Source organism: Halichoeres trimaculatus, unplaced genomic scaffold, assembly GCF_033239565.1.
Source record: "Halichoeres trimaculatus isolate MK-OKI-2021-1 unplaced genomic scaffold, fHalTri1.1 fHalTri1_scaffold_18, whole genome shotgun sequence".
Taxonomy (NCBI): Eukaryota; Metazoa; Chordata; class Actinopteri; order Labriformes; family Labridae; genus Halichoeres; species Halichoeres trimaculatus.
Window position 1 is genome coordinate 13,465,439 of NW_027437196.1, and position 26,027 is coordinate 13,491,465.

A 26,027-nucleotide genomic window follows, 5' to 3' on the forward strand; every position below is an offset into this window, starting at 1 on the left:
TTTGAGAGAAATAAAGTACGAGCAGATCCTCAACTTTTAGTGAAACTTCAGGACATAAAAAGTCTGACGGATAAGCTGTGGTCAGCTCCAACAATCAAAAAGTATGAAATACTTTTGTTGGTGTCTCTGAAGTCTTGAGATATGTTTGATTTCATGATGTGTACTGGAAATCATTCAGTCATTACACTGCTTCCATTCCCTATCTGCCTCCTGGTAATCAACACAGGCTAATATTTAACTTTTAGTGAACACCCATGGAAATCTGTGCACTCAAGCCATAAAACATGCTTTACAGGAAACCTGCAAAGACCTACCTGACGTGGTTGTCGCAGAACTTGGTCACCTGTGGCCGGTTGAGCAGCACCGTCCGCGCCGAGGCGTCTATGGGATCCGCCTGGGAAGTGGTCCCGGACATCTCATCATCTGCCTTGCGGTAACCGGCAGACGAGCAAGCAGGTCCTGCACCGTTGGATTGATGGGAGAGAGGCGAGGCTGAGTGATTGTGAGTGAGAGACAGTGAGACAGATAGAGTGAGTGAGTGAGAGAGGGGGGAGGGAGGGGGACAGAAACAGAAACATAGACGGGAGACGTGGTTTACAGTTCAACAGCGAAGGCGACCAATTAGTACTAGAGGCTACTGTATGCTGATGTATGCTGAAGCCGGTGGGGGCGATTCAATGACGTTTCCCGTATAACACCCCCTCTGTCTGTCAGTATTATTATGCAGGTACCGTCAATGCACACACGCGCGTTTCGCGACGCCCACGGGACCCCCCGTGTATAATGGATGTGCTGAGGGATGCACAATGGCGAACAAACACACCGGGTCCGTCTGTTTTATCAGCACGTCAACTTGTCCACATGTCACACACACACGCACACACACAGGAACCGGCGCACATTAAGCCAGAAGGAACGACCAGGGATGAATCAAGCTACAGGAAAAAAGAAGTGACAGCAGAGGATGCAACACGCGTCTTCTCCTGCAGACTCCCTGCCTCCTCGCCCGCCTGGCTTTGTCATCTCCAACCATTTTCAAGCGTCGTGATCTCCGCTCAGTCACCCCCGCATGAGCGCCAGGAGCGGGACTCTTTCTACCCTCGAGTGCGCCTCATAACTGGAATACACGAGTGGTTCAGCAAGAGCACTGTGGGGAAGTGAGAGCAATGCAAACAGGTCTGAGCCCTACAGTTTACTCAGCTGGGCTAAACATCGGCAAACCTGGGCGAGGACAGATGCAGCAGCACGCCCGTGCCTCCCCTCCCCTTCTTCGGCCGTGCTGTAGCGAAAGCTCCCGGTCCCGGTAAGAGATACTGCCCCGCCAAGCTCCACAGCCGTGTCATCTGGCCACCTGCCGCCTTGGGAAGCCTTTTTTATCGGGCTCGATTTGGACAATTCCCCCCTTCCAGCTTGATGCTGAGCGGCTCGCACTGCTGCCAGTCCAGACAACAAGAGGAAGCCATATGGAGCTCCTTCAGTGCTGCGGAGGGGCAAAGCCGGGGCTCCGCTTTTAAAGGGCCAGACGCCTTATATCGCCTTGAGGTTGTGGTCGGACACAGATGGGTCAAATGACAAGCCTGAGGTAAAACCATCCATCAGGAGATCACTTCATGTCGCTTCCCTTCAACGGCGATGACTGCAACAGAAATGTCTACCAGCTTTGCTACAGGTTTCTGGGTATTACACTGAGACCCCAGCCATACAAAATAGTCCATAATGCCATACAGGTAGGCTAGGCCACCCTCCAAATCCCCTTTCAATACTTGTCACAGTAATCTTTTATATTAATAAACATTGACCCAAACATTAACTGCTCTTACAGAATACAAGCAGTACTTTTATTCATAAGTTCTTTGTTATTCTTATTTGTATGCACTAGTTGTGGGTTAGTACTTCCCTGAGATCTGCGGCGTGCCTGTCTGTAAGCCAAAACAACAACAGCCTAATTGCATGAATAATTTAAGAAAGAATAAGCACTGCCAGGCGTTGGCAGATTGAATTTCCATGATCTTGAACATCTCTTTCTGAGCAACACATTCCTGCATTAGATGTACAGCCCTCTGCTTTCATCGATAACCAAACTTTGGATAATATCATTAAATTCCACTCAAGCTGTTATGCTATAGAAAGCGAGGAATTGTAAAACGACCCAGACATAAGCCTGTCAGGCTTATCTACAGGATATATCACCAGTCTCACTTTTCCCACTGAAAAAGGCATTAAGTTGTGTGCTTATGCAGGAAAGTAGCTACAATAATAACAACATTTTTAAATGCAACTTAGAGCTATTTGAAGAAGTGATATTTCTTTGGTTCAAGCATTTTGTTTTAGTTAAAAAATTCATCAATATCCATTTTTGAAAGGGGTTTCCTTGAGATTTCCAGAGCGTAGTTTAATGTGACTTCAAAAAAGCACCAGAGTTTCTTCATAAGGCAGAGAGCAAGGATCAAAGTCTATCCAAGCAAAATGATAATAAGCCGCCTATCTCTCACCTCTTTATCTGTGACCAGGCTATTACCTCTAGATCCAGCAGAGCTGTAGGTCAAATTCACAGCACAGGGTCCAGATTATGGGAGATTGTTGGGAAATAATTCAGAATGATACAAGGTCAAAGTTGGCGGAGATTAAAGCACATAATTACAGCTAATGTCATCTTGAGCCCTTCCTGTGTACCTTTCTTTCTCCCTTGTTGCTTGTTTCCTCACCCTCATACCTCAACCTTTCAACCTCTCTACACTCCACCTTTCCGAAGCAGATCAATAACAGCTTTCTCAGCAGCCCACTTCGGCTCTGATTCATTTCTAAGGAGATCAATGCCTCAGTTACTCATCTCTGATGGAGTAGAGGCACAGTCACCTCCATAACTCATTACTGATGCACCACAGATGAGTCAGCAGCCGACCCCAACAGAGCACAGCCAGGTCAATTTCACATGAAGTGCCCAGGCTAGCCGGACAGGTACCACGAGCCTGAAAATCTGATCCTAGCTCCAAAAACACTCCGATTAGATACTCTGCTACTACAAGCTACATACAAATAGCGAAGCTAGATCAAGATGTGTCCTTTTAATAAAATGCATGAGCTAATCAAGCCCCTGCACCATTTAATTGCTGGAAGCCTGCCATTACAATTCCTCAAAACAAAAAAAAAAAAGTTCACACAGCGGGCAGATAAAATTACTTGATCCAGTAAGCAGAACAATGTAGACATTTGAATACATCGTACATGTTATTTATTGAGGATGTCACTCATCACAGCTGAGCTTCATAACATCTCAGTATGGAGTATTACCTTTGCTTTTGGGATTGAGCCCAAGCTGCTGTGGCTTGGAGCCAAAGTTTCACCGTTAAAAAGCAAGCTAGGCAACTGAATAATGGATAGCACCAGGCTGCATAATTCATCTACATTTTCCAGTATGGCAGAGCATACTTCACTGGACGTTATTCTTTGGTGCCACTCTTATGTCGTCCCCTAGCATGGTGTCTTTTTCTCAGCTGTCTGTATTGTGTCTTTGGATGCCACAGCTACAATTCCATCAGGATTTAATTGTAATCATGTCTAAAATAGAGACATCTCCTAAACACAAAGCTCAGAGATGAAATGTGCCAGTGGAAATAGCAACTAATTATAACAGCATTTAGAGTAGAACAGCTACCATTATCTCCTGCTGATGAAGCATTCTCTTCCCGCCCCCACAAGCCGCTCTGAGACTACTGCTACAGCCTTTACTCTGGATATGTCAATATTTTTATTCTCTGAGAAACTGTCAAAACATTTAGATGCAATTGCACTTGTGTATACTCGAGAGAATATAATAATCCCTGCACACTTTGTCTTCCTCTTTCTTCAACATGGCGGCAAAGTTACAGAGTCTGTGCCTAAAAAACAAGGCAAAGGCTCCTGAATTACTTCGTCTAACAGCCTCAGGACATGTGGACCTAAACACCACAGCTACTTTACTCAGTTCACTTTAGAAAGCTTTACCAACAGAGCGTCTTCTGCCTGGTTGACCCCTGCATCCCATGGCTGTCCCAGTCTCCTAGGTGACCTGCAGGCCCTATTCTCAGGTCCAAGTGGACCCAGTCTCGTGTGTTCCAAATTGGCCCATGTGCCACTGTAACAGAGAAGAAGGTAAGGCAAGAAAGCCTCTTACGAGCCAAGTGAGCGAGCATGATAATCCCCACGGTGTCTGCTCTGCAACTTCACCTGCTCCTAATCCATAACCGGGTAATCCTACAGGTGAGACTGTAACAGGCACACAAACACACATAACTCATGTATGTATTTTTACAGGTACACACAAACACAAATTGACAGTGCGTTATGTACGCTCTCTCTCTCTTACACACACACACGCTCACACACAGGTGAATATACTCTTCATGTGTGAATAGATGCAGGGCCCCAACATGCAGCTATCCTAAATCACATGGCAGTCATTTTCCTCAGACATGCTCAGGAAGGGAAGAACACAACCTTTATCATTTTACAGCTTAAAGACAGATCATCACTTATTGCCACAATAGACTGGCAAAATACAAAGGGATTGGGTGACAGATTCAGAGATAAAACAGCTAAAATTCTCTTGTTCATTCTATAGGAAATATTCTGAACCACCATTACAGTTAGCCTGATAGCTTGCGAGATAAGTAAGCTATGCTAGCAATCAAGAAAACAGTAAGAGTATAGAGTCCAAGTGGAGTGCCATTCTAGAAAATCAAGCCTTTCCTTTGTTTTATGTAGTATTATTAGGGGTGTAAAGAAAACCAAATATTTTAATCAAATAAAAGAACAGTTACTTTGATGAAATTGTACGTACGAAGAAGTCAGAAAATCTACTTGGGCAACAGTAGAAAGTACTTTCAAAAAATAGGGAGTGTTAAGTGAGGGGGGTTGAAAAATATGTTTGACAAAAAAAGTTATGGTTATGTTAAAACATGTCTACGTTACGTCAAGTGCTTTAGTGTAACAAACCAAGAGTGTTAATATGTGGGGAGATTTTTTTTTACATGTTTAGTTTGGAGCGATTAAATATTTTGTTCCCTCTTTTTCTTCTGTTAGCACTTTATTGACAGTCCCAACATCAATTCACAGCCTGCTGTGTAAAGAGTTTTTCACACCTGCATGATTTCAGTTCCTGGATCTTATTTCAAACCAGCTGGTGTGTTCAGACCAGAAAAGATGGTTCACAGCTGGAACCCAAAACATTTGTTCCAGCTAGCAAACTGTGTCATTATTGGTGGGAATGCCATATTCTGTGTTCATGCAAAATAAGCAGGAAGTAGTAGTAATGCCCCCCCACGTTTGGTCTATTTTAACTAGTTTGAACAAAAGCCAGTTTGCCAGATAGCACCAAGATGCTGAGAAGATAATCAGTTCAAGAACCAGAACTGTGCCGGTGTGAAATCCCTCTGTGAAGTGTCCAGATTGCAGAACGCTGACTTTGGTTGGACAAGGTGTCTGCTTGGCAAAACCTATATTTCTCTGGTGAGTTACTGACCTGTAAAGGATGAACCTGTGAAAGTGTCTGTTTTGATTTCAACATGAGAAGTGTGTTGGTGGTTGATGTCAGCCAATCAGTAGTCACATGGTTGATGGACAGCGAGTATGCTTTTCATATTTTTTTACTCAGTAGTTAAGGAAATTTAAAATGTAGTTAAGTATAGAATCCCCCCTAAAAAAAAATAAAAAAAAACACTTAAGTACAAGTAAAATAACTAATATTAAAAACTTAACAAAAAAGCTACTAAACACAGTAACTTGAGTAAGTTTTATCAGTTTCTTCCACCTCCAAGGATTATGTAACTACAGTAGTAAGAGGTGGTTTGGCTAATTACTCAAAAAGTGCTGTCTTAACATAAAACTTGGCCCAGTATCCCTTCAGATTTTCTAGTCCTCTTGTCTTTTCAGGTGGTGAACAATCAGGAAGCTGCATCCACAAACAATTTGCATTCTGGAACACAACATTTATTGGAATTTAAGTGTCAGAGGAAAACTGATGTCATGTCTGGTCAATGCCCCCCACTTTACTTCAGCTCATTGTCATTTATGGCTCATACATGCATGCAGTAGTGACCATGTGCATGCTCTGTTAAAGCATACCATGTCCAAACATGCATGTCTGTAGCATGCAAATAATGTGTTCAATGGAAATCTGACCCCAGTGCATGTCAATTTGCCTTCATCAACATGGTCTTTTGTGAATGTTCATCCTGCTATCTACAAGCACATGCAGTGAGAGTGTTGAATCCTGTTCAGCATTCATGACTCCAGGCCCCAAGGAGCTACAGATGATTCTGTTCAGGGTCCACAGCAGGGATGTCATGTCGTAACCCTTTCAGGCAAGAACCAAAGACACTCTCTTGTTAAAAATTGTAGCTCTTGAGGGCCGGGGGTTTGGAGACACCTGCCTCTAGCTATTGCGCATGGCCACATGCACCTCAGGACTCCGGACACAAATGGGGCGTCAATCCAGTCTAATTCGAGCAAACTCACTTTTGTCAAACCTGTCTGTGAGGCAGGCACGCATGGTAGCGCTGGCGCCCTGGCCTGGGTCCTGCAGTTCAGAAGCCTCCTGCCTAATGGTGGTCAACACTAACTGCTCTGTGGGCGCCAGAGGGGCCGGGCAGGAGAAAACAACACACACAAGACAACAAGTCAATAAACATACGGCACACAACACATCTATGTGTCAATGATTGAGCAGTAAATGTGTTTGAATGTGCCTGAAACTAGAAACATCATCAGTGCAATGACAGACATGCCTACAAATGAAGTTGCAGGCCTGATGAGTTGCACACAGATGGACTTTGTAGCCTGTCCAGGAGTGCCCCCCTGTGTTCAGCTTGTGTAAATACCAAAGTGCTGCTATTTGTTAGGCCTCCTGCTATCTCCCAAACTGCATCTTCAGTCGCTTGGCAGCCATGACAACCAGTCATTATCTAGTAAAAACAGATGTATTGTTTAAGGTTCATGTGTATGACTCTCAGAGCAGGCCATTTACACTCAGACAAGATGTGCTGTTAAACCCGAGACAACTATACTCTCTGTAGGTGTGTTTCCAACAGATTAAGAGTTTTCTGTGCTGTCATGTAAATAAAGGTGCATTCAGCAACATGAAAAAGAATCTTAAGTTAGAGTTTGAATGGTTCAAAACTCAATATTCAAGATGTAAAAAATATTATACTGTGTGTGAGTGTGTCAGAGCGTTTGAGTGAATGTGACAGATTGTCAGCTGAAGACGTCATCACCAGGGATGTGGCAGCTCACTAATTGGAGCAAAGAATCAAGAGGTCAAGCTCGAGGAGATTACAGTAAAGGCAACATGGAGAATCTCAGCAGGAACACATGTACACACTGATGGACATTCACACTAGAGCACGGCTTCACACCCATCCTCTTTCAACCTACTTTGTAACACTATAGAGCACAAAACTGACCACATTTCTTATCTGGATTTCTATTTAGACAAAAAAAACTAGAGTCTGGGTAAATGTAAGATTCTTTCACAATACTATACCACCCCATTCATTAACTTATACAGTTTGGGTCTTGGGCTGTTCTTTGACCTTCAGGTAAAGATTCGCTGCTTCAACATCAAATAACTGTGAATCGTCAGCCTAAGTCCAGTACGGCCCAGTTGGCGCTCATCTCCACTTACAGTTCACCCTGCTTCTATTTCTGGAATCTGCATGAGGCGTGTAGCCACAGACATACACACACACACACAACAGCAAAGCAGCTTAACAATATGTGGCAGTCAGTATTAAAAGTCACTGAATGAGCCAAACACATGCTACTCTGTTCCGGTACAATCTATTTCAATGTCAGTGGGAAACCATCCAATGCAGCATCATTCTGTGACACCCCATCCTCTCTCTTTAACTCCCACTGTGGGAAAGACACTGTAGCTCTGACTGTATATTATTTATGACGGATTAATTCAAGCTGGAGGCCTGAGCGACTCATTTTCAATAAACGTGTGTGAAAAATAATGACATGGAATTACAGACTTAAGTAAGGGAGAGACTGAAGAAGAGACTCAGAATAAAGTGCGCGCTGTAGACAGTCACGTGGTTTTTAAGTCGACCAGGTAATAGGCCGTTCTGTTCCTCGACTGATATGTGGGAGCTGGACTAAAGGGATGAAAAATAACTCACTGAGCTTAGATGTAAGACATTGTTAAGGCACAAATGTTCCTATTTATTTCAATACACAGTTTAATAGAAGCTATCACAGAGGATTAAATTCAGGCAGCAAGATGCATCATGTTATATAATGCCTAATGGTGCTATAGGAAATTCATACAGTCCATTTAAGGTCACAGAACTGCACCATGTTTGTCTCGCTAAGAGTATTATTTTAAAGGAATAAAAATGAGGACAACCGGCGCTGCCTAAAAGAGGCACCTGCAGTCTACTTGTCCTTGCATCCCCTAACGGTGCCAAAAACAAGATGAGCGAGGCTGGAGGATAAACACCGGTACAGCGAGTCACCCCACATGCATGCCGCAGTGATAATACAGACCCCCGTTATTATGCCAGGCACATATCGAATACGCACTATCATACACAGGCCGCTATATCCCCTATAAGCACAGGCCTACAAGAGCACATTGATAAACATGGTTTCCAGGGACATGATACGGATAGATTGGCGAGTGGAATCCCGATGGAGCAACGAATACATAGGTGGGTTTTTTTAAAAGGTTTACCTCCCTCGCTGTGTATCTTCTTGGCTCTCCGGTTGAAATACATCTTGCTGGTGGTGTTCGGGCGTCGGTGAGGCTAGGACGAGGAGGCCGGAGCGGTGGCATGCTCATCGCTCACCGACAGAGCAGGGGAAGGCTGCTTCGGGACCAGGCTGCGGCCGCGGCTGCTGCTGCTGCTGTTGGGGGTTCATTTTTTCCCGACCGGACCGCTTTGGTTAATTTAAGAGAGCAAGCGTTAGTCAGTGTCGACGTACAAGATAACAATAAGTGACTTCCGGTTTCTGATTTCAAAATAAATCAAGTAGCGCCAAAGAAGGATTTCACAGGCAATATTTATAGTCAAAGCTGTATGTGACGTTAAATAAATTAAGCTTTCAGAAAATAGGTACATAAATAAATAAATAAATAAAAAGTAATAAATAAACATGTGTCCCATGATTATGGTTTATTTTTCGTGAAACCCTATCATTTCTTTGTCAGTTTTCTCGACTGTTTTCTGGTGTGTGTGTGTGTGTGTGTGTGTGTGTGTGTGTGTGTGTGTGTGTTAATTTCTATATCATTTCGACAAAATACAACCAAAGGAATCTTATCATTTTCAGTCATTGTCTTTTTTTTGAATGAACAAATCACATTTGGAACATCAAGGCTGTTACAGTGTTTTCACATATTGTTGACAATCAATGTGCTAGATGTGTGCAAAAGATGATAAAATATGCCGTTAAACGAAGGAAAATATTTTATAGTAGTGATAATAAAATAATTATACTTATTGTTATTATTATTGCTGAGCAGGAATGGGTAAATTTTCGCTTTCAATTTTATTTTATTTTGAAAGAAAGCTATTGTACTTCCGCTCCTGTCGTCATTGCTTTACACATTCGGGTGCTGTTTCAGTTCAGTTGAGCCACGGGCGCGCGCAATGAATTTTGCGATAATTTGCGTGCTCCTACTTTTCTCCTGACGCAAAATGTATTTCAAAGAATATTTTTACACAAATGTGGAATTACTTTAACTGAGGAATAGCTATGTGTTGTATAAGTTTACTTTATCAAACAAAAAGAAATGTACAAAGTTATGCTAAGACTTTTTATTTGGGAGTGCCAGAAATGTAGACATGCTTGCTCATCATGTCTGAACCATGGTCGAAACTCCCAGTGGTAGTTCTTAATCACAAAAATACTCAACAAGGGATAACACAGAAGAAATTGTATCTGAGGCTACTTAACTTTTAAACATTGGCTTATATTTGTCATCAAACCCTCTTGACTGTTGAAAACTAGTAACATTACAAAAAGGGGGCTTGAATAGAGATATTCCGTGAGTCTTTTGTTAATTTGTAACTACTGCATTTTTAACTAATAGCAATAGAATATGGTAGAACATGCATTGAAAGCATTACCTTATTTTGGTGAGTTCAAAAGGATGAAATGTCACATCAAATGCAATGTTTACCAAAATGTACAATACCAATGACTTCTGTCAGTGTAAATCCTTACTGGCTGCACAAGTTTGCTATTTCGTCTGAATAACTAATTTAAATCAGCTTGTCACTGTTGGTGTGTTGAGCTGTCGACGTTCGTAAGCCAGATTCCCGCGCCCAGCGCGATCAACACTAACCATACCATAAATGCAAGATTTCCAGGCATAACAAAGCTGCATTTTATTCCATTGTTAAGGAGCAAAGAAGAAAACCCATATCTTCATTTTATTACATAGTAACATATTTGTCTTAACTGTTTCATTTACTCATCACATTGTAACATAATACATATTCATACTTCAAAAGTTGATTCCCATCTTATTAAATAGGAACAGAATAAATACTCACTTCTAAACTGAGTGGCTATAACCCTCTTCAGGTCTCAAAGGTGGACATCGGTTTAACATAAGCTCTCTGAAAACCAGGTTTAGGGGCATTGGACCTTTCCTTTGGGCCCAACAATCTCTATCACACACATACAACGACCCCCACACCAGACCCCCAAAAAAGACAAAATCACTTATCCCACTCTTACACGGTCTGACATATACTGCATTATTCCTGCAGTTGCCTTTGCGACATAATTTCTGTAGAAATGTAGTAGATTCAGCGTACTGTTGTTGATGCACAAAGTGACCCTGGTGGCAACACACTGACAGTGGTTGGGCTCAATGATCATTTAAAGCTACGCTACAAATATCTTTGCAAGTTATGGAAAAATTAACAACCAGAGAGGGAAAGCAGGAATATAATATTACTAACACTGCCTCATTCAGGGTCAGAACTAGAGCTGGAGCTGAAGCTGAAGCTGCGACCATTGCACTGACAGACTTTATCAAAAGGAAGGATTCCTGATTTTAAAAAAATGGCTGCAGTTGTGTGAAAACTGCATTAATCTAAAACTTTTTTAACCCTCAGTCCCATTTTTTTTATTTTGTAAGTTTTTTAGCTAGGCAGAAATAACAAGCTAACTAAACTATATTACTTTGTGCAATAGATCCCAGAGTGCCTGGGAAGTTTGGATCAGAAAAAAGCAACAGGAACGAAGTGGAAACATTGATTTCAGGGTAAACAAAGCTTATTTTTTTCAAGTGAAGATGACAATCAGGCATTACAACGTAAACAACAATGAACAGTAAAACAAACAATACTGTCTCTCCTTTCTGTATTGCACAACTCAAACTAAATTACAACTCTGACTTCCTGATTATCACATGCCTTCAGCATTTCATCTGATTTGCAAAACTAATATGGAAATTATTTAAAGTGGCTGGTTTTAGTCAGTGACTTATGATTAAAGTCTGTATTGCAATAAAATATGACAAGTACATGGTGAGGTCTCAAAAAAATAAATGTACAGAATAAAACTTATTTTAAATTAAAGACTTAGCTAATAAACATCCCAATTAATCAAATATTACTTAGCAAAATTTAAGGGGGTGCTTTAAAACGGATGTCAAAGCTTTAAAATGGTGAATAGAACAACTGCAGGGATCTTGCTTTAATTCTAAACACTCTGCATCTAAAGAGCATCTTGTTTCAAAACCCTTAATTACAAGCAGTGATGAATTATTTACAGCTTAGACATAGTAAATCAAGTCTAGAAGGGATTTGTGTAGTCCAGCTGTGACAAAGAGACGTCACATGTAACGGACATCAAAGCGTTTAAGTGAGACAAGTCAGCAGCGGCTACAGGAGCTCCTTCAGCGTTTATGCTAGCCGTTGTGTCGGGTATTTCTGAGGCTTCGTGACACAGACTGTTGAAATAGGTTTCAGGAAGAAGAAATAAAACATTGACTTGGAAACAAAGAGTCTAAAAAAATAAAGTTTTGTTAATTCTCTGCATTTATAATTTCATTTTTCCACACTTTTGGTTCAACCTTCCTCAACACTTCAGATATTTTAAAGAAATTAAACCATGAAAGCACTATGTACATGCAATCTCCTCATGGGTCTGCTCAGTTCAGCCAGCCAGGAACATGATAGATGTATTTTTGAGCAAATAGGTCAATCATGATGCACAGCCAGTATGGGCTGCCTGCAGATGGGGCAAGTGTTGTTTTCAGAGAGCCAGCGGTCGATGCAGTGGATGTGAAACTCGTGGGAGCAAGGCAGGCGGCGCAGCTTGTTGCCTTGGGCATACTCATTGATACAAACACTGCACGCACGACCCATCTCCCCATCCAGGCTCGCCTGACCATAGGTGCGAGTGGATAGATTGTCAATCTGTTCTTTCGTCAGGCCCCTGGGGTGATCATCATCCTCTTCATCACTGAGCAGGAAGAAGTGCGCCAGCCGCAGGATGGGCAGAGTTCCATTTTCAACTAAGTTGTTGGTGTCTCTGCTGGTGGCCCGGCCCTCAGTGGTGCTCACTATCCCTCCACTGAGCCTGGTCTGCCCACTCTGGTCTCCCTCGTTTCCCACCAGTCCGGGTCTCTCCTGGTCGACCCCGCCAGTCACAACCTGGCCTGCTGCATTCTCGTTTGTATGTAGATGACTGGCTGCATTAGTGTTATTTATTCCACTAGCATCTGTGTGGCTAGGTGCAATGGTTTCAGAGTCTGCTTCGGTCTCCATTAGAGAGCTCAGCTCCCCAAATCCAGTCATGATCTGACGTAGGATAGAACGCAGGGCAGTGGAGTTGGGCTCCCCCAGGCCTGTCTCACTGATGCGCCTCAAAGGGATCCGAATAGTGCTCACATAGGTGCGGATCCCAGCTCGCTCAGAGCGTGAGATGGTGCGTCTAAACCCACCACTGTCACTTTCAAATGTGACTGTATTCTCGGCAACGCGGGCACGAGAACGTGTTCTGCTTGCAATGCTGTCCCGATCGCGGTTCTCACCAGGTCGAATTCTTCTCACCTGCAGGTCCAACATAATGGTCGGATGCCGTCGCACCCCAGAACTTCCTGCTCCTATCACATGGGATTCATTCTCACGTTCTCCTGTTTCTACAACCGACTCAGTTTGAGCTGCAGGTTCTGCCACACTCTCCACAGTTTCCATGGAAACAGAGCCTGTGCCACTACCTGGCTCAACAGTGTTCATGCTAGAGCCACTGACACTACTGCTTGATGGTGTAGCAGTACTGGCAAGGGGAGCTCTGTGCAAAGGGGAACGGCTCCGCCTTGATAAACGGGGTGAAACTACAGCCCCAGCTGCAGCCCTGCGTGCACGCCCGCGTGATCGAGTCCTACTTGCACGTGATTCATGTCCCACTGCTGGGGCCTGAGACCCAGACTGAGTTGACACACGAGGACAGTCTATAGAAGCAGACGTATCAGCATTCATCTGCTCTTCTTCTGTGTTCCGGGCTTGATGTTGCAAAGCTGTGGCTTGATCAGCAGAGGAGTTGGGAACATTAAGGGGCGGAGCCAAAGACTGCAGAGTCCCCCCTCTCCTCTGAGCAGCAGCAGGGGTAACTGGTGCAGGAAGTGCTGGGGGATTCATAGAAAGAGTGGTAGTGCTGCTGCGTGTGCGTCGTGTCTGCATCCTCCTACTGAGGGCCGGCCGTGGGGTGGGGTACGGGGCAGGTCTTGGTGTAGCTGAAGGACGAGGGGTGGAAAAAGAGGAAGCTGTGCGTAAAGAGGGTGTCGATGTGTTTGGGCCAGGCACCGAAAGCTCTGCAGTGTCCACAGTTTCACTATGCTCGCCCGGCTCTGGCTGATCATGGTTGATGTTGATTTCCAAGCTAAATCGGAATTCTCCACTATTAGGGTTTGTCCGGCTGACAGCACGCCATGTCTGGTTGCCGCTTTGTCCACTGCGGGTAGCGTTACCAGTGCGTCTGAAAGTGTTTAGCCACTCTAGTAATGAATCACCATTTGAAGTTTCTGCTCCGGGCTCTGTGCCCCCTACAGAAAAAAAAAAAATTAATTCTAAGAATGCCAGCTAACATGCTCTCTTACAAAATCCATGCGAATTAAAAACTTAACAAGCAGGTCTTAAGTGGCACCAAAAGTGTGGGCATTCATGCTTCAAACTTTACTTAAAGGCATCCTAGCATTCACTGACAGGCTAAACCAGACCTACAGTACATGTAACCTTATTTAGATCTCTGTAAGACTGACGCTTGACCAAATCAAAAAGACTATATTATAAACAAAATTTAAAAAGATCAGATGTTCCTGTCTCTACTTCATACCTGCCCCTCGTCTCCCTCCAGCCCCTCTTTCTTCTACTTCAGCACTGCTGCCCTGCTGTTCTCCAGCATCAGCAGTCTGCGAACGCTGCTCAGTACGGGGCTGAGATGACATGCGCTCCTTTGCACCATCCAGACGCTGCCTGAGCTCCTCAGCAGTCACTTCCCCTGTGAAGCATAGAGCACTAATCGTGGTTAAAGAAGAACTATGTCTGCTCCTTAACTATCAGCACACTATCTTTATTAGTTGTTCTGTTATTTTGCAAAGTTGACAGAAGCAGTCATCTCATCAACTTGTCAGGAGTTAATCTTCTCACCAGGAGTGCCAAGCAGGTTGCTGTCTCTCATAAGGCGATACTCCTCCTCACTCAGTTCATTGATGAAGTGATAGTATGCCTCCTCCCGTCGAAGACGCTCTGCCTGTCTCCGCCGTTCATCTCCCCCACCAGGAGGGTCCATCACCATGAAAAGTGCTATCAAACAAATGAGTAGTCCTGTCATTCAACAAAGCCAGCCATGATAATATTAACATTTACCATACATAAATGGGGAAATTTTTTTTCATAATGTAGCTGCACAGCCTCCTTTTAAGTCTACATGCCCATTTATCATTCAATATGATGCTCAAAGAAAAACTGTCTAAGTACGATTTGATTCTCTGTTGGAGAGCTACTGAATCGTTGGCTCAGTTGAATATGGTGCGATTTCTGGCATGTGCGATGAGTAAAGCATAATAAGAATTACAAGACAGAATTCATAGAAACTCCACCCTTGAAGTTTTTACTCTATGGTCAACGTCAGCTATTCAGACAACGCCATCCATTTTCCACCGAAAGACTCAACCAGTGAGAAAAGGCGAACCTGACAGCTCCAAGTCGACTGTAATTTCAGCTGATTTGACCCAAAACGTGCTTACGTTCTTCGCTGTAAAGGCAACTAGTGAGCAAACTAATAACAGCATCGCCTTTTGAGTGTTAATATCAACCACTGTAAACGAGAAGCTACGGAAGGCCATGTTGAAGGCAAGGGGTATAGGGCAACAAAACTGGCGTTGTCATCCTGGTTAGCCACCAATCACGGGCCCATTTCTATTGACCGACATGCAAGAGATCCAATCAGTGCACTGCAAAGGCGGGCCACGACGAGCTAAACGGAGGTATACTCCATGTAAACGCAGGGCAAAGAAGGAAAGACAAAGAATCTGCTCAGATTTTTGATATAATTCGATAACTGACATGTTGATGAAAAGCAGAGATTAATTGCTATGGTGATCCATCAAAACAATGACTTGCGTGGAGCTTTCAAGGATCAAAAGAGTCATCTGTCTGCGCAACGCATTACTTGCTAACCGAGGAGTAGCGAATTAGCTCACCTACCGTTAGCGAGTAGCAGTATGTGTTAGCTGAATCAGCAGCGACCTGTGTGGCTGAATAACTGTTCAGATTAAAACACGAGGAACAGTTGAATGCAGCAGCAAAGGTTTAAGGGACACAACACGTAACCCCAGCACGTTTTTGTAAGAGATGACAGTGACAAAAGTGTTGTATTACCTGACAAAGCAGCGGTAATATGGACGTTTTTCTCTGCTCTCCCTTCACTCTCAAACCAAGATGGGACCAGTGGTGTTACGTGACATCATCCGGCGGAAAATAACTAGTCTGGTTACATTAGTTCCTAGGTAAATCCTCCAACATGTACAGAAAAAAATAAGAGACGATAATAAGAGAAAATGATCTGTTAAATAGTTGGGTCATTCTACCAGAAATGTTTATTTTCACTTGGAAAATCTTAGATCGCTTTTTCTTCATTTTTTATCAATATTTTTTGTACTTTTCAATTGAATTGCAAAAAATTCCCATCTCAGCATGTTATCCTTGATTTAAAGCACTTGCCTTCAAAATGGATTAATTAAAAAATAGATAGATAGATAGATAGATAGATAGATAGATAGATAGATAGATAGATAGATAGATAGATAGATAGATAGATATGCTACACTTCAAAATAAACAATAACAAATAACAACAAAAATAAATAGGTCAGAGACAGCATCCAACATTCACAATCATGTATGTGATAGCCTTATAACACACAAACTAGTATCATAATATGTTTTACTTCTTAAGGAGTCAGTCACAAAATTTGAGGTAGTATTGATCTATATATCAAAATATAGTAGATTATGGTTGTTGTTTTTTAAATAATTTCTACATGATAAAGTTGTGTCATACCTTTATTACCATTAACATCTTTTCAAAGCACAGCAACATCTTATTGATTTGTTCCTTATGTCATTAAATACTCCTCACTGTAGAATAAATTACTGTTTTATGTGTGGCTTTTATCAGAGGGTTAAGAACAAATGCTGATAAACAGGGGGAGGTAAGTCAAATGATTGATGGTAAATTAAAAGTTTGGACGGATTTGGACAAATATATTTACACACATAACCCAGGGCTAGGTCCAAAAACTTATTTCTCTGTAATTTTAGCTACTTATTGGAGTTACAATCACAGTTAAAAACTGAAACTCTTTACCTTACCTATGATTTATATAACTAAATAAAAATGATTACATTTCAATTATTTATTTGTCTCAAAACAAACCAATTTAATGGAAATTTCAAACTCATTCCCAATGTTTTACTGGCTCATATCGCTCTGAAAAGTCCTTGATAATTCTGTATTTATTATTACCCATATTTTTGTACATAGCAAAACAAAATTGTGTCCTGAAGATAATAATGAATCAATTAAATGTAGGCATACTAATAGTGGCCAACGTGTGAAATGTAGATCTCCTTTAGCAGCTCTTTAGTTTGAAACAAATGTGAGACATTGTAGCAATTTTCTGTTGCATCGATACTTACATTATATGATATTCCACATAGTAATTGTGTGCAAATCCACGTGGTTTGATGATCTGTCTTTCCATTTTCTGTAGTTCTTTATCTGCTGCGGGTATGTATTCACGACATTTTACGACAGTGCCGTGCGTGCATACGCCGTCGTTACGGAGTGAAGTGCGTCTCTTTGGAGCAGATACCGGCTGAGAGAGAAACGCAGCAACCACAGAAAAAGGAAAACATTTTAAAAATTCAGGGCTCCTATTCCAACCGGACTACATCCGAGCACCGCTCACCCTCTCCGGTACAAACAATCTGACCCAAAACTTGATGTGGAAGCTGGGCTGAAGGAAGAAAGGGCCACGCTGGGGAAGGCAACTAGCTGAATTTCCACACCGAGCTCGTTGGGGTGGCCCAGTTGCCTCCCAAGCGTCGCTTTTAAAAGGGAAGGAGCGGATACATCTGGCCCAGACAGTTGTGAAAATGGACTATGATTTCAAAGTGAAGCTGACCGGCGAAAGAGAGCGTGTCGAGGACCTGTTCGAGTACGAAGGATGCAAAGTGGGAAGAGGCACCTACGGTCATGTATACAAGGCGAAGAGAAAAGATGGGTGAGTTGATGACCAGCAAGGCCCCTAACCAGTGAACCCTTCACTACCCCCCTCCTTTCCTCTATCCCTCCTTTAAATACGTTTTAATTTCTTCTTCAATGTTTCCACGTATCATAGCTGCTTTAATCACGTGCAGAGGAAGCATGTCGGAGATTTATGCAGAGGAACATAAAGGCGACGTGTGTAAAAAGAATAGGCTGTCAGGATCCTGATGAGGCTAAGTTCATCGTTTAGAAAGGAAAATTCTGTTGTTACTGCAGCTTAAATGGGAAAAATGAAAATTAAAAATGCAACAAAAGAACAAGAGATAGCTGTAAAAATAAAAATGTACAATATTCACAAACTTGAAACAAATTAAAGACAAGAATGAGAGTAACAACAACAATGAGTATGAAAAAGACATGTGCAATACTATTATGAATGCCATGGTGTGAGTGCAATTATGTTAGCGTCAGGCAGAGGTGCTTATGTTAAGAAGTCTTATTGCAGATGGGAGGAATGACCTGTGGTAGTGCTCCTCCTTGCAGGGTGGGTGTCATGGTCTGCAGCTTAAAGCCCTCACAGTCAAATGCAGCAGGTGAGAGGGATTGTTTATAATGTATGTAAGCTTTGCAAGCATCCTTCTGTCACTTACCCCTTCTGTGGAGTCCAAGGCCCTCTCTTCCTGTCCCTCTCTGTGCTCCCTGCCCCACAGGAGACCACTAAAAAGTGCAGAAGCTACCAAGGGTTCATAAAATGTCCTGAGCTGAGTCTGGATGGTCACTGGTGCAGTCTGGGGTGTTCTTCCTGGGGAAAACTTTGACATATGCCTCAACATTGTGGTCTAGTCAGGTCATATTTGTTGCAAATTGGGGAAAAAACGGCTGTTTTGATGATCACTTTAAGTTCTTACATTTTAATTAAGAGGAATCTAACTGTTGTAGAAAAACCTTGCACATTTTGAGATCTGTTATTGTTTTTAGACCCCAATGTAAATACGCCATTGTTTTATTTTTATTTAAATTACTTTCTGTAGCCAATTTAACACAATTATATACTGTAACTTTTTTTTAATTTCAGCACTCTCTTCTTACTTTTAACCTTATCCTCCGAAACTCGTGGGTTGATATGAACGTTAATGAGAAGTGTAAGGATTACTAGATTATGATGCAATAAAGTGCTTCAGCTGGACCATCACAGACCCTTTGGCACATCAGAATGCTATCCATATTCATTTAAAACCCTTTGTTTCTTTTTCCTTTGTTTTCTAATGTTATTTACGCCACAGTTTGTACAGGAGCTGTATAGAGCAGCTTGAGCTACCATGCCCATACTAGGCCCATTGTGACAGCCGGGACATACTGGCAGCCGGATCCACACAAAAAAGCCCTAAAGTGTTCAAAGATGTTTGTGTTCACTTTAGGAGGGTGCTGTTTATGAGACTCTGTGAGCTAATTTGTGCTGCAGTAGTTGGACAGGGCCCGAGGAGGCACAAAGCTTGGGTTTATGAGATGATGTAGGCCAGAGAGGAGGGTGGAAGGGGTTATTCCAGATTCATTTAAGTGAGAGCCAGTCTCTGTGCTCTGTTTGTCCCTCGCCAGCTGCCAGACAGGGCCTGTTTCCTTTCCCCTTCTATTGTTTTGAGCCTCAGAGGTGAGCTTGATTACACAAATCTGGAGGTAATGCAACTCGGCCTCTTCTTAGACTCCCCATGCCAGCTGCCAAGTGCCCCCCTTTATGATTCGGTGCAGACAGCTCTCAGGGGGCTCACAGTCTGCCGTGGTGTTGATGTTGCTCTGTCTCTCTGTTTTGTAGGAAGGATGATAAGGACTACGCCCTCAAGCAGATTGAAGGCACTGGCATCTCCATGTCAGCCTGCAGAGAGATTGCAGTAAGAAATGCTTGGCTTACTTTGTCCCTTTGTTTGGTCTGTCAAAAGCTCTCATGCCAAATCCTAGGTGGTTTATGTAATACATGAATCACCTTCTCAAGGTTGCTTTTGTTAAATGAGCACCAGACTTAGACCGTAAGAGCAAAAAGACTTTGATTAGGTACATGCATCACATATGACAAAAAAAGTGTCATGTATCTCTTTTTACGGTTATCAGGCAAATTATTTCCTCATTCTTGGCACATCTTAGATGTTTTATGAGTAGCAGATCAGCTTTGTGTTTTTTTTTTCATTCATGATTCTGCCCTCGCTGAATGGTTTGTACTTTGCAGCTGTTGCGGGAGCTGAAGCACCCGAATGTCATCTCCCTGCAGAAGGTTTTCCTGTCACACGCCGACCGTAAAGTATGGCTGCTTTTTGACTACGCCGAGCATGATCTCTGGGTAAATCATGCACACACATACACACACATCAGACATATTGCAATATTTCCTGCTTAATGTGCCACAATAGTTGCGTATAGAATTAATGCGTATATCCTCAGTGGGATTTATTTTAATCGTCTCTTCAGACCATCGCACATACAACACTGCAGATTTCCATTAGTTACAGATCGCATACAAAAATTGAACTCGTAGTAAACATTTTGTTCATATATTGTGCTGACATACTTTTTGCACTCAAGCGATTTACTTTTTTTATAAGAGGGACTAAATCCCAGACTTTCACAACTGCAGAATTACTCACAGAGCTGGTGCATACTCATTCACAACTTGTAAGGAAGGACTCTGAACATGGTGCTAATTATGCGTTGTAAACTCTCAATAAAAAAAACATAAACACCAAGAAATAGTCAGTGTTCAATTGTCAGAAGGGAATCAGAATGGAGTCGAAATACCATTTCTTCCACAAAACTGCTAAACTCACATTCCTTCACTGAGGAAGTGGAAACACATGCCATAAACATCAGCCTTACTGACATTTTTACCGTATGACTGCAAAAAAAAATTTAAAAAATGGAGAGAAGAGAGAAAATTATGGTTTTAAGCGAAAAATTACACGCTAACCACAACTACTGTTATGTTGTCTCCTTGTAGCACATTATTAAGTTCCACAGAGCCTCCAAGGCCAACAAGAAGCCTCTTCAGCTGCCTAGAGGAATGGTCAAGTCTCTGCTCTACCAGATCCTGGATGGCATCCATTACCTCCACGCCAACTGGGTCCTCCACAGAGACCTTGTAAGAGGATTGGGGCGGGGAGAGGGGAGGAAAGGACAAGAGGGAGGGAGCCAGAAGGAGAAAATACTTAGGTAGAAGTGGAAAACAAGGCAGGGGTTGATGAGAGATGGGAGGATTGTTACTGGGCAGAGAATCAGTTGCTGTAGCTCTGCTTGTGCTCAGATATGGCTTTGAACCACCTGTTTTTCACATGCTTTTTTGTCTCGTGTGCAGATTTTGGTCTATCTTGTTCTCTTGACACAAAAAATAGTTTTAGAGTTGTTATGAGAAGTGATGATGATATCAGAGTTAAGTTTAAGTTAAAGATTATTTCAGTTCCTGTGAATTGAAGAAGCTTTTTAGGTGTTGCATTAACCCTTAAATGCTTAATTTACAGATTTAAATTCTGTAACACAGACAATCATATTCTTTCGCAGTCTGAATAATTTTTAAATGGTAGGCTTTGCTTCCTCTGGATGTAGTGAATGTGATCGTCCACTGGAGGGCGACAACTGTAAATTTTGATCCCATATTTTATGCAGGGCTGGAGATCTTTGCTCCATTAATCTGAATGTATCATTGCTATTTGTCTCCATTTTATGACACATTTGAATTAATTTTTTGAATATTTTGAAATTTTGTTAAAAGTGTGTGGGTTTGGTTTTTGTCTTTCTTAGAAACCAGCAAACATTTTAGTTATGGGTGAAGGGCCAGAGAGGGGTAGAGTAAAGATTGGTAAGTATGATCTCTTCTTTTCAAATTTGAACCCTAAGTTTTCGAGCATTTAACTTATCACAGTGTCTAATCTTCAGCTGACATGGGGTTTGCCCGACTCTTCAATTCACCACTGAAGCCTTTAGCCGATCTCGACCCTGTGGTGGTCACCTTCTGGTACAGAGCACCTGAACTGCTGCTGGGGGCTCGGCACTACACCAAAGCCATCGGTAAGAAAATGTTCCTCTGCCATCTGTCTGTATAGCTCCGGTTCCTGAGCATCAGAAATACTCAGTTACCCACCTCGAGCTTAACTTGTAGTCTGCTTTTCCACTTTTCTCCAGACATTTGGGCGATTGGCTGCATCTTTGCAGAGCTGCTGACTTCTGAGCCAATATTCCACTGTCGCCAGGAAGACATTAAGACCAGTAACCCTTACCACCACGACCAACTGGACCGCATCTTTAATGTCATGGGCTTTCCTGCTGGTGAGGGTTGACTTGTTGTGACACCTAAAGGGAAAATCCTCATATATACCCCTTTATCCTATAGTATCAGCTGTGAATTAAAAGTGTTCATCTTTTATTCTGCCCCACTTTTACCTTGCTCTTTTCTTTTCCTCATTCCCTTCGTGCTCTCCTGTAGTCTAAGGACATCAACCCACTGACACAGTAGATGAAGTCAAATCACAAACATAGAAACTTGTACTTGCACTGTTACATTTGAGCCTATATTTTCCAGTTCAGTTAAGCTGCTTCTGAATTGGTTTCTCCCCTTCCACCCTCTCTGCTGCTCTGGTTGTATAATTCCCCAGCCTATCTGATGGATTTTGTTTTGATTCTGCAGGGAGAACTGACCCTTACAGTAGCTCCAATCCCTTTGTGGCGTTTTGCAATTAAAGTTATGATGTGTTTCTGCAAAAAGGCTTGCACAGGATTGATATTAAACAGAAAAATAACGCACTGAAAGGCAAATCTTTTCAGCTTTATATTAAACGAAACAGATGTCAAAACCAAGGCTCAGTATGTTGTTGTTGTAATGAGAGGCTGTTGTGAGGAAATCACAAGCATCCGTGCTTAAAAAGATCCTAATCCAGACCCAACAATCTAAATAATCTGTTCTTGGAGGGAGGGAGGTTGTGACGTGTTATAATCCTGTCTTTTCCTCATTTGACAGATAAAGACTGGGAGGACATCAAAAAGATGCCAGAACACTCCACGCTGATGAAAGACTTTAGAAGGAACACGTGAGTCTGCACAGCTCCGGTGTCCCAGTTTTTCTCTAAGATCAGAAAGTCAGAAAGCAAAGTGCTGTGTCTGCTGGCAGAAATACATGTCTGAGTGCTGTACACGGCTCATGTAATAGCTGATGGCTCGATATTGATACAACTTGCTTCCTTTTTATCACAGATACACAAACTGCAGCCTTATAAAGTACATGGAAAAACATAAAGTCAAACCAGACAGCAAAGCATTCCACTTGGTAAGTTCATCCTTTGGTGATAGAGGCAGCATCAAATAAAGTTCATGGACATTAAGTCATAGCTGTGAACCACTGACAAATTACTACTGTAGAAATAACATTTTGTGCACTGACTTAAAGCTGCAGAAGCTGCTGACCATGGACCCAATCCGTAGAATCACATCTGAGCAGGCCATGCAGGACCCTTACTTTTTGGAGGAGCCTCTGCCCACCTCTGAGTGAGTCCTATCACACACACATACACACACTTACAGGCGCACACACGCAGCTCTTGAAATATCTGTTGTGAATGAAATAGTTTCCATTTCCAGTTACCAGGAATAAAGTCGATGAGCTTCCTTTGTTTTTGTTTTTCTCCAGTGTGTTCGCAGGCTGCCAGATTCCCTATCCAAAGAGGGAGTTCTTAACAGAGGAGGAACCAGAGGACAAGGCAGACAAAGTGAGAAATCCAGAACACATACCTTTAATACCCTGTACACCCATCTACTGATCTTTATGACCACCTGCCTAGTATTGCCGAGGAAGCTCTCTCGAGTCATCAACTCTAGACCTCTGAAAGTGTGCTGTAATATCTGGCACCAAGACATAAGCTTCAGATCTTTAAATTCCTGTACACTACAAGGTGGGACCTTCATAGATTAGACTTGAATGTCCAGCATATTCCACAAGGACAACCCTCTACCTGTTCTAAAACTTACTTAACTTTCACTAACTCTGTAACAGCTCCAAGCACTGACAGATACCAACCAACCAGTCTTATCTGCCTCCTTTGTGTGGTCATGATATTAAGGCTCTTTGGGGAATCTCATCAGTTAGATCTGAAACATGAAGTGAACCCCTCTGACAGGAGCACTTTTTGTGTTTTCTTTTGCACCATTAGAAAAACCAGCAACAGCAACAGGGAAACAACCACACAAATGGGGCGGGGCACACTGGTAACCCTGACAACAGCCATGCTCAGGGTCCGCCTCTGAAAAAAGTGCGAGTTGTCCCGCCCACCACTACCTCAGGTGGCCTCATTATGACCTCAGACTACCAGGTATGTGTCTCTCTTTCCTTAATAGTTGGATGAAAACAAGTCTTCTTTCTCTCCCTATTCCAGTGTTTTAATTCCAGGTTGAACATGTAATCTCTTAGAACCCAAGAAATAAGATAATGAGTATCTTGACTTCTTCCTCCCTGCAGCGCTCCAATCCACATGCTGCCTACCAGAACCCTGGACCAAGCACATCACTGCCCCAAAGCAGCATGGGATACTCCTCTACCTCCCAACAGCCGCCTCAGTACTCCCACCAGACCCATCGCTACTGAGAAACCCCTACCATACATACATACATACATACAATTAAACACACACATATATATATATCTATACACACACGCATACACAGCCCTCACCATGCCCACCTGAACGAATGTACTGAGGGATGTGGGGATGTCCAAGGCTACAAACCCCACCCAACAGAGAGCACCTTCTCTGCAGCAGTCTTTTAGGCCTGAGTGACGACACTTCTTCAAGATAACACACCATTACCCCAGTATTACAAAACACCGCTCCAGAGCAGAACCTGACAGGTGAAACACAAGGCAGGGGGATGGAGAGAGGAGACACAAGGATGGAGGCCGACTTGTGTCTGAACCAGGCAACAGATGATGGCTTGGCTTTTAGGGGATGCGTTTTCATTTTTGTGTCGTCTCCTCTTCCTCTTCCTGATCACCTGTCACCACACCTACACCTCCACCCTGGCCCTCCTACCGTCAAAGCTTGGAACAGACTGAAAGCTGCTATGTGACTGCCAGCATTGACAGATTCCTTGTCCAACTGTCCTCCTGTTTGTCTGTTGTTTATTATTTTTTTGTCTGTCTTTTAATTCTGTGTGTCTGTTTTATGTGTGCGTGAGTGTGTGTGGCCCTGTGAGGGCCTCAGCTGAGGACTGAACTAAGCTGCTGTGAAGCATGCTGGGAGGATGTGGAGCTCCCGCAGCTGTGGCGTTGAGGGTTTTAATAAAGGACAAAAAAATGAAAAGACAAAAAAGATTTTAGTAGTTTATAATTTAATCCGTTTTCATGGTTTTTCCGTTTTCATGGCAAGATGGGCAGAGCAGCCTGTGATGGCTGAGCGCTCAGCCGCTGTGAGCAAGCCTTACAAACATGACGACAAAACCAACCAATCGCATGGAGGATTGCAGATGGAACATGCATTGTACTGTATTGTATTGAAATATTTTACATGAAGCAAGTATCCTGACAATAAAAGTTGAAACCCCGGTATTTGTGATGTATGTGCAACTACTTGAGCAGCGTTTCACATTTGAATCACTTTTTATTTATTTTCTTTCACAGTCCTACTTCACAAAGTTAAGCTGCTTACCATTTCTCAGGAATTCAGACAAACTCCAACTGGCATGCAGAGTTTTAAAATAATATCCTGGGTAAATAACCATCTTTGCAATTTTAACATCAGCCAGGGTTGTTGAAATATCACTTCAAGGCAATTTCTCAAAATTTAAGGCACCTTATTTTCTTTAACTCAAGTAATGTTGCAGTTAAAGGCCTCATTGCATAATGCATTCAAGTTGATTTTATTTGTCCAGGGACTAAACAGAGACATGCCCAACATTACAGCTGCCTATCAGTAAATATTGCTGAGTAACTGTATTGATCAACCAATCAGCTTATGGTTTGAGCACAAATACATTCAGCCAACACAGCATTACTCTGATGGAGTCCAAGCATGCCACAACAGTCTTTTCTGTCTTAACTGCTCCACTTTCTTCATCATCACATACATGACTGATTTACTATTCATTGTGTAATCAATTATAAATGCTACACTGACAGCTCTGTGCCAAATGCAGGTTGTGGCTTTCAACCTCTTCTCCAGGAATAGAATGTGCATTCTCAATCATAAAATTCTCTTTGCCTTCTTTAGAGGACTAAATCTTCAGCTTTCTGGT

The 26,027-nt window shown here is 42.5% G+C and overlaps 3 protein-coding genes across 11 annotated transcripts in view; 1 reads left to right on the plus strand and 2 right to left on the minus strand.

Moving 5' to 3' along the window:
- Positions 1 to 8,973, minus strand: part of atp8a2 (ATPase phospholipid transporting 8A2) — a 64,453-nt gene extending 55,480 nt beyond the window's left edge. For 2 of the 7 annotated variants that reach the window (XM_074693049.1, XM_074693047.1), the window contains exons 1-3: positions 8,714 to 8,973; positions 6,496 to 6,603; positions 315 to 492 (exon numbers count right to left, since the gene is read on the minus strand). In XM_074693049.1, the coding sequence (XP_074549150.1) occupies positions 315 to 492; positions 6,496 to 6,603; positions 8,714 to 8,756 (329 nt within the window). In that variant the 5' untranslated portion in view covers positions 8,757 to 8,973. Of the gene's footprint in view, positions 1 to 314; positions 493 to 1,221; positions 1,510 to 6,495; positions 6,604 to 8,713 lie in introns of those variants that run through there. The other 5 variants (XM_074693048.1, XM_074693052.1, XM_074693050.1 and 2 more) reach the window with 5 other exon arrangements.
- A 1,289-nt stretch (positions 8,974 to 10,262) lies between these two features.
- On the minus strand, positions 10,263 to 17,277 carry rnf6 (ring finger protein (C3H2C3 type) 6). 3 transcript variants are annotated; one of them, XM_074693117.1, is made up of 5 exons: positions 17,201 to 17,277; positions 15,882 to 16,016; positions 14,649 to 14,804; positions 14,335 to 14,499; positions 10,265 to 14,044 (listed from the first exon to the last, which is right to left on the minus strand). In XM_074693117.1, exons 3-5 carry the CDS (start codon positions 14,794 to 14,796, stop codon positions 12,198 to 12,200), a joined length of 2,160 nt encoding a protein of 719 aa, XP_074549218.1. In that variant the 5' UTR covers positions 14,797 to 14,804; positions 15,882 to 16,016; positions 17,201 to 17,277; the 3' UTR covers positions 10,265 to 12,197. The 3 variants fall into 3 exon arrangements, with proteins under 3 accessions (XP_074549219.1, XP_074549217.1, XP_074549218.1); XM_074693118.1 differs by lacking the exons at positions 15,882 to 16,016; positions 17,201 to 17,277 and adding an exon at positions 15,708 to 15,869 and having other exon boundaries at positions 10,263 to 14,044; XM_074693116.1 differs by lacking the exons at positions 15,882 to 16,016; positions 17,201 to 17,277 and adding an exon at positions 15,193 to 15,332 and having other exon boundaries at positions 10,263 to 14,044.
- Positions 17,278 to 17,332: 55 nt separating this feature from the next.
- On the plus strand, positions 17,333 to 25,335 carry cdk8 (cyclin dependent kinase 8). The gene is made up of 13 exons (XM_074693119.1): positions 17,333 to 17,787; positions 19,582 to 19,657; positions 19,990 to 20,100; positions 20,755 to 20,895; positions 21,552 to 21,609; positions 21,687 to 21,818; positions 21,933 to 22,076; positions 22,765 to 22,834; positions 22,998 to 23,070; positions 23,191 to 23,288; positions 23,431 to 23,509; positions 23,951 to 24,109; positions 24,256 to 25,335. Exons 1-13 carry the CDS (start codon positions 17,660 to 17,662, stop codon positions 24,379 to 24,381), a joined length of 1,395 nt encoding a protein of 464 aa, XP_074549220.1. The 5' UTR covers positions 17,333 to 17,659; the 3' UTR covers positions 24,382 to 25,335.
- Positions 25,336 to 26,027: the final 692 nt, after the last annotated feature.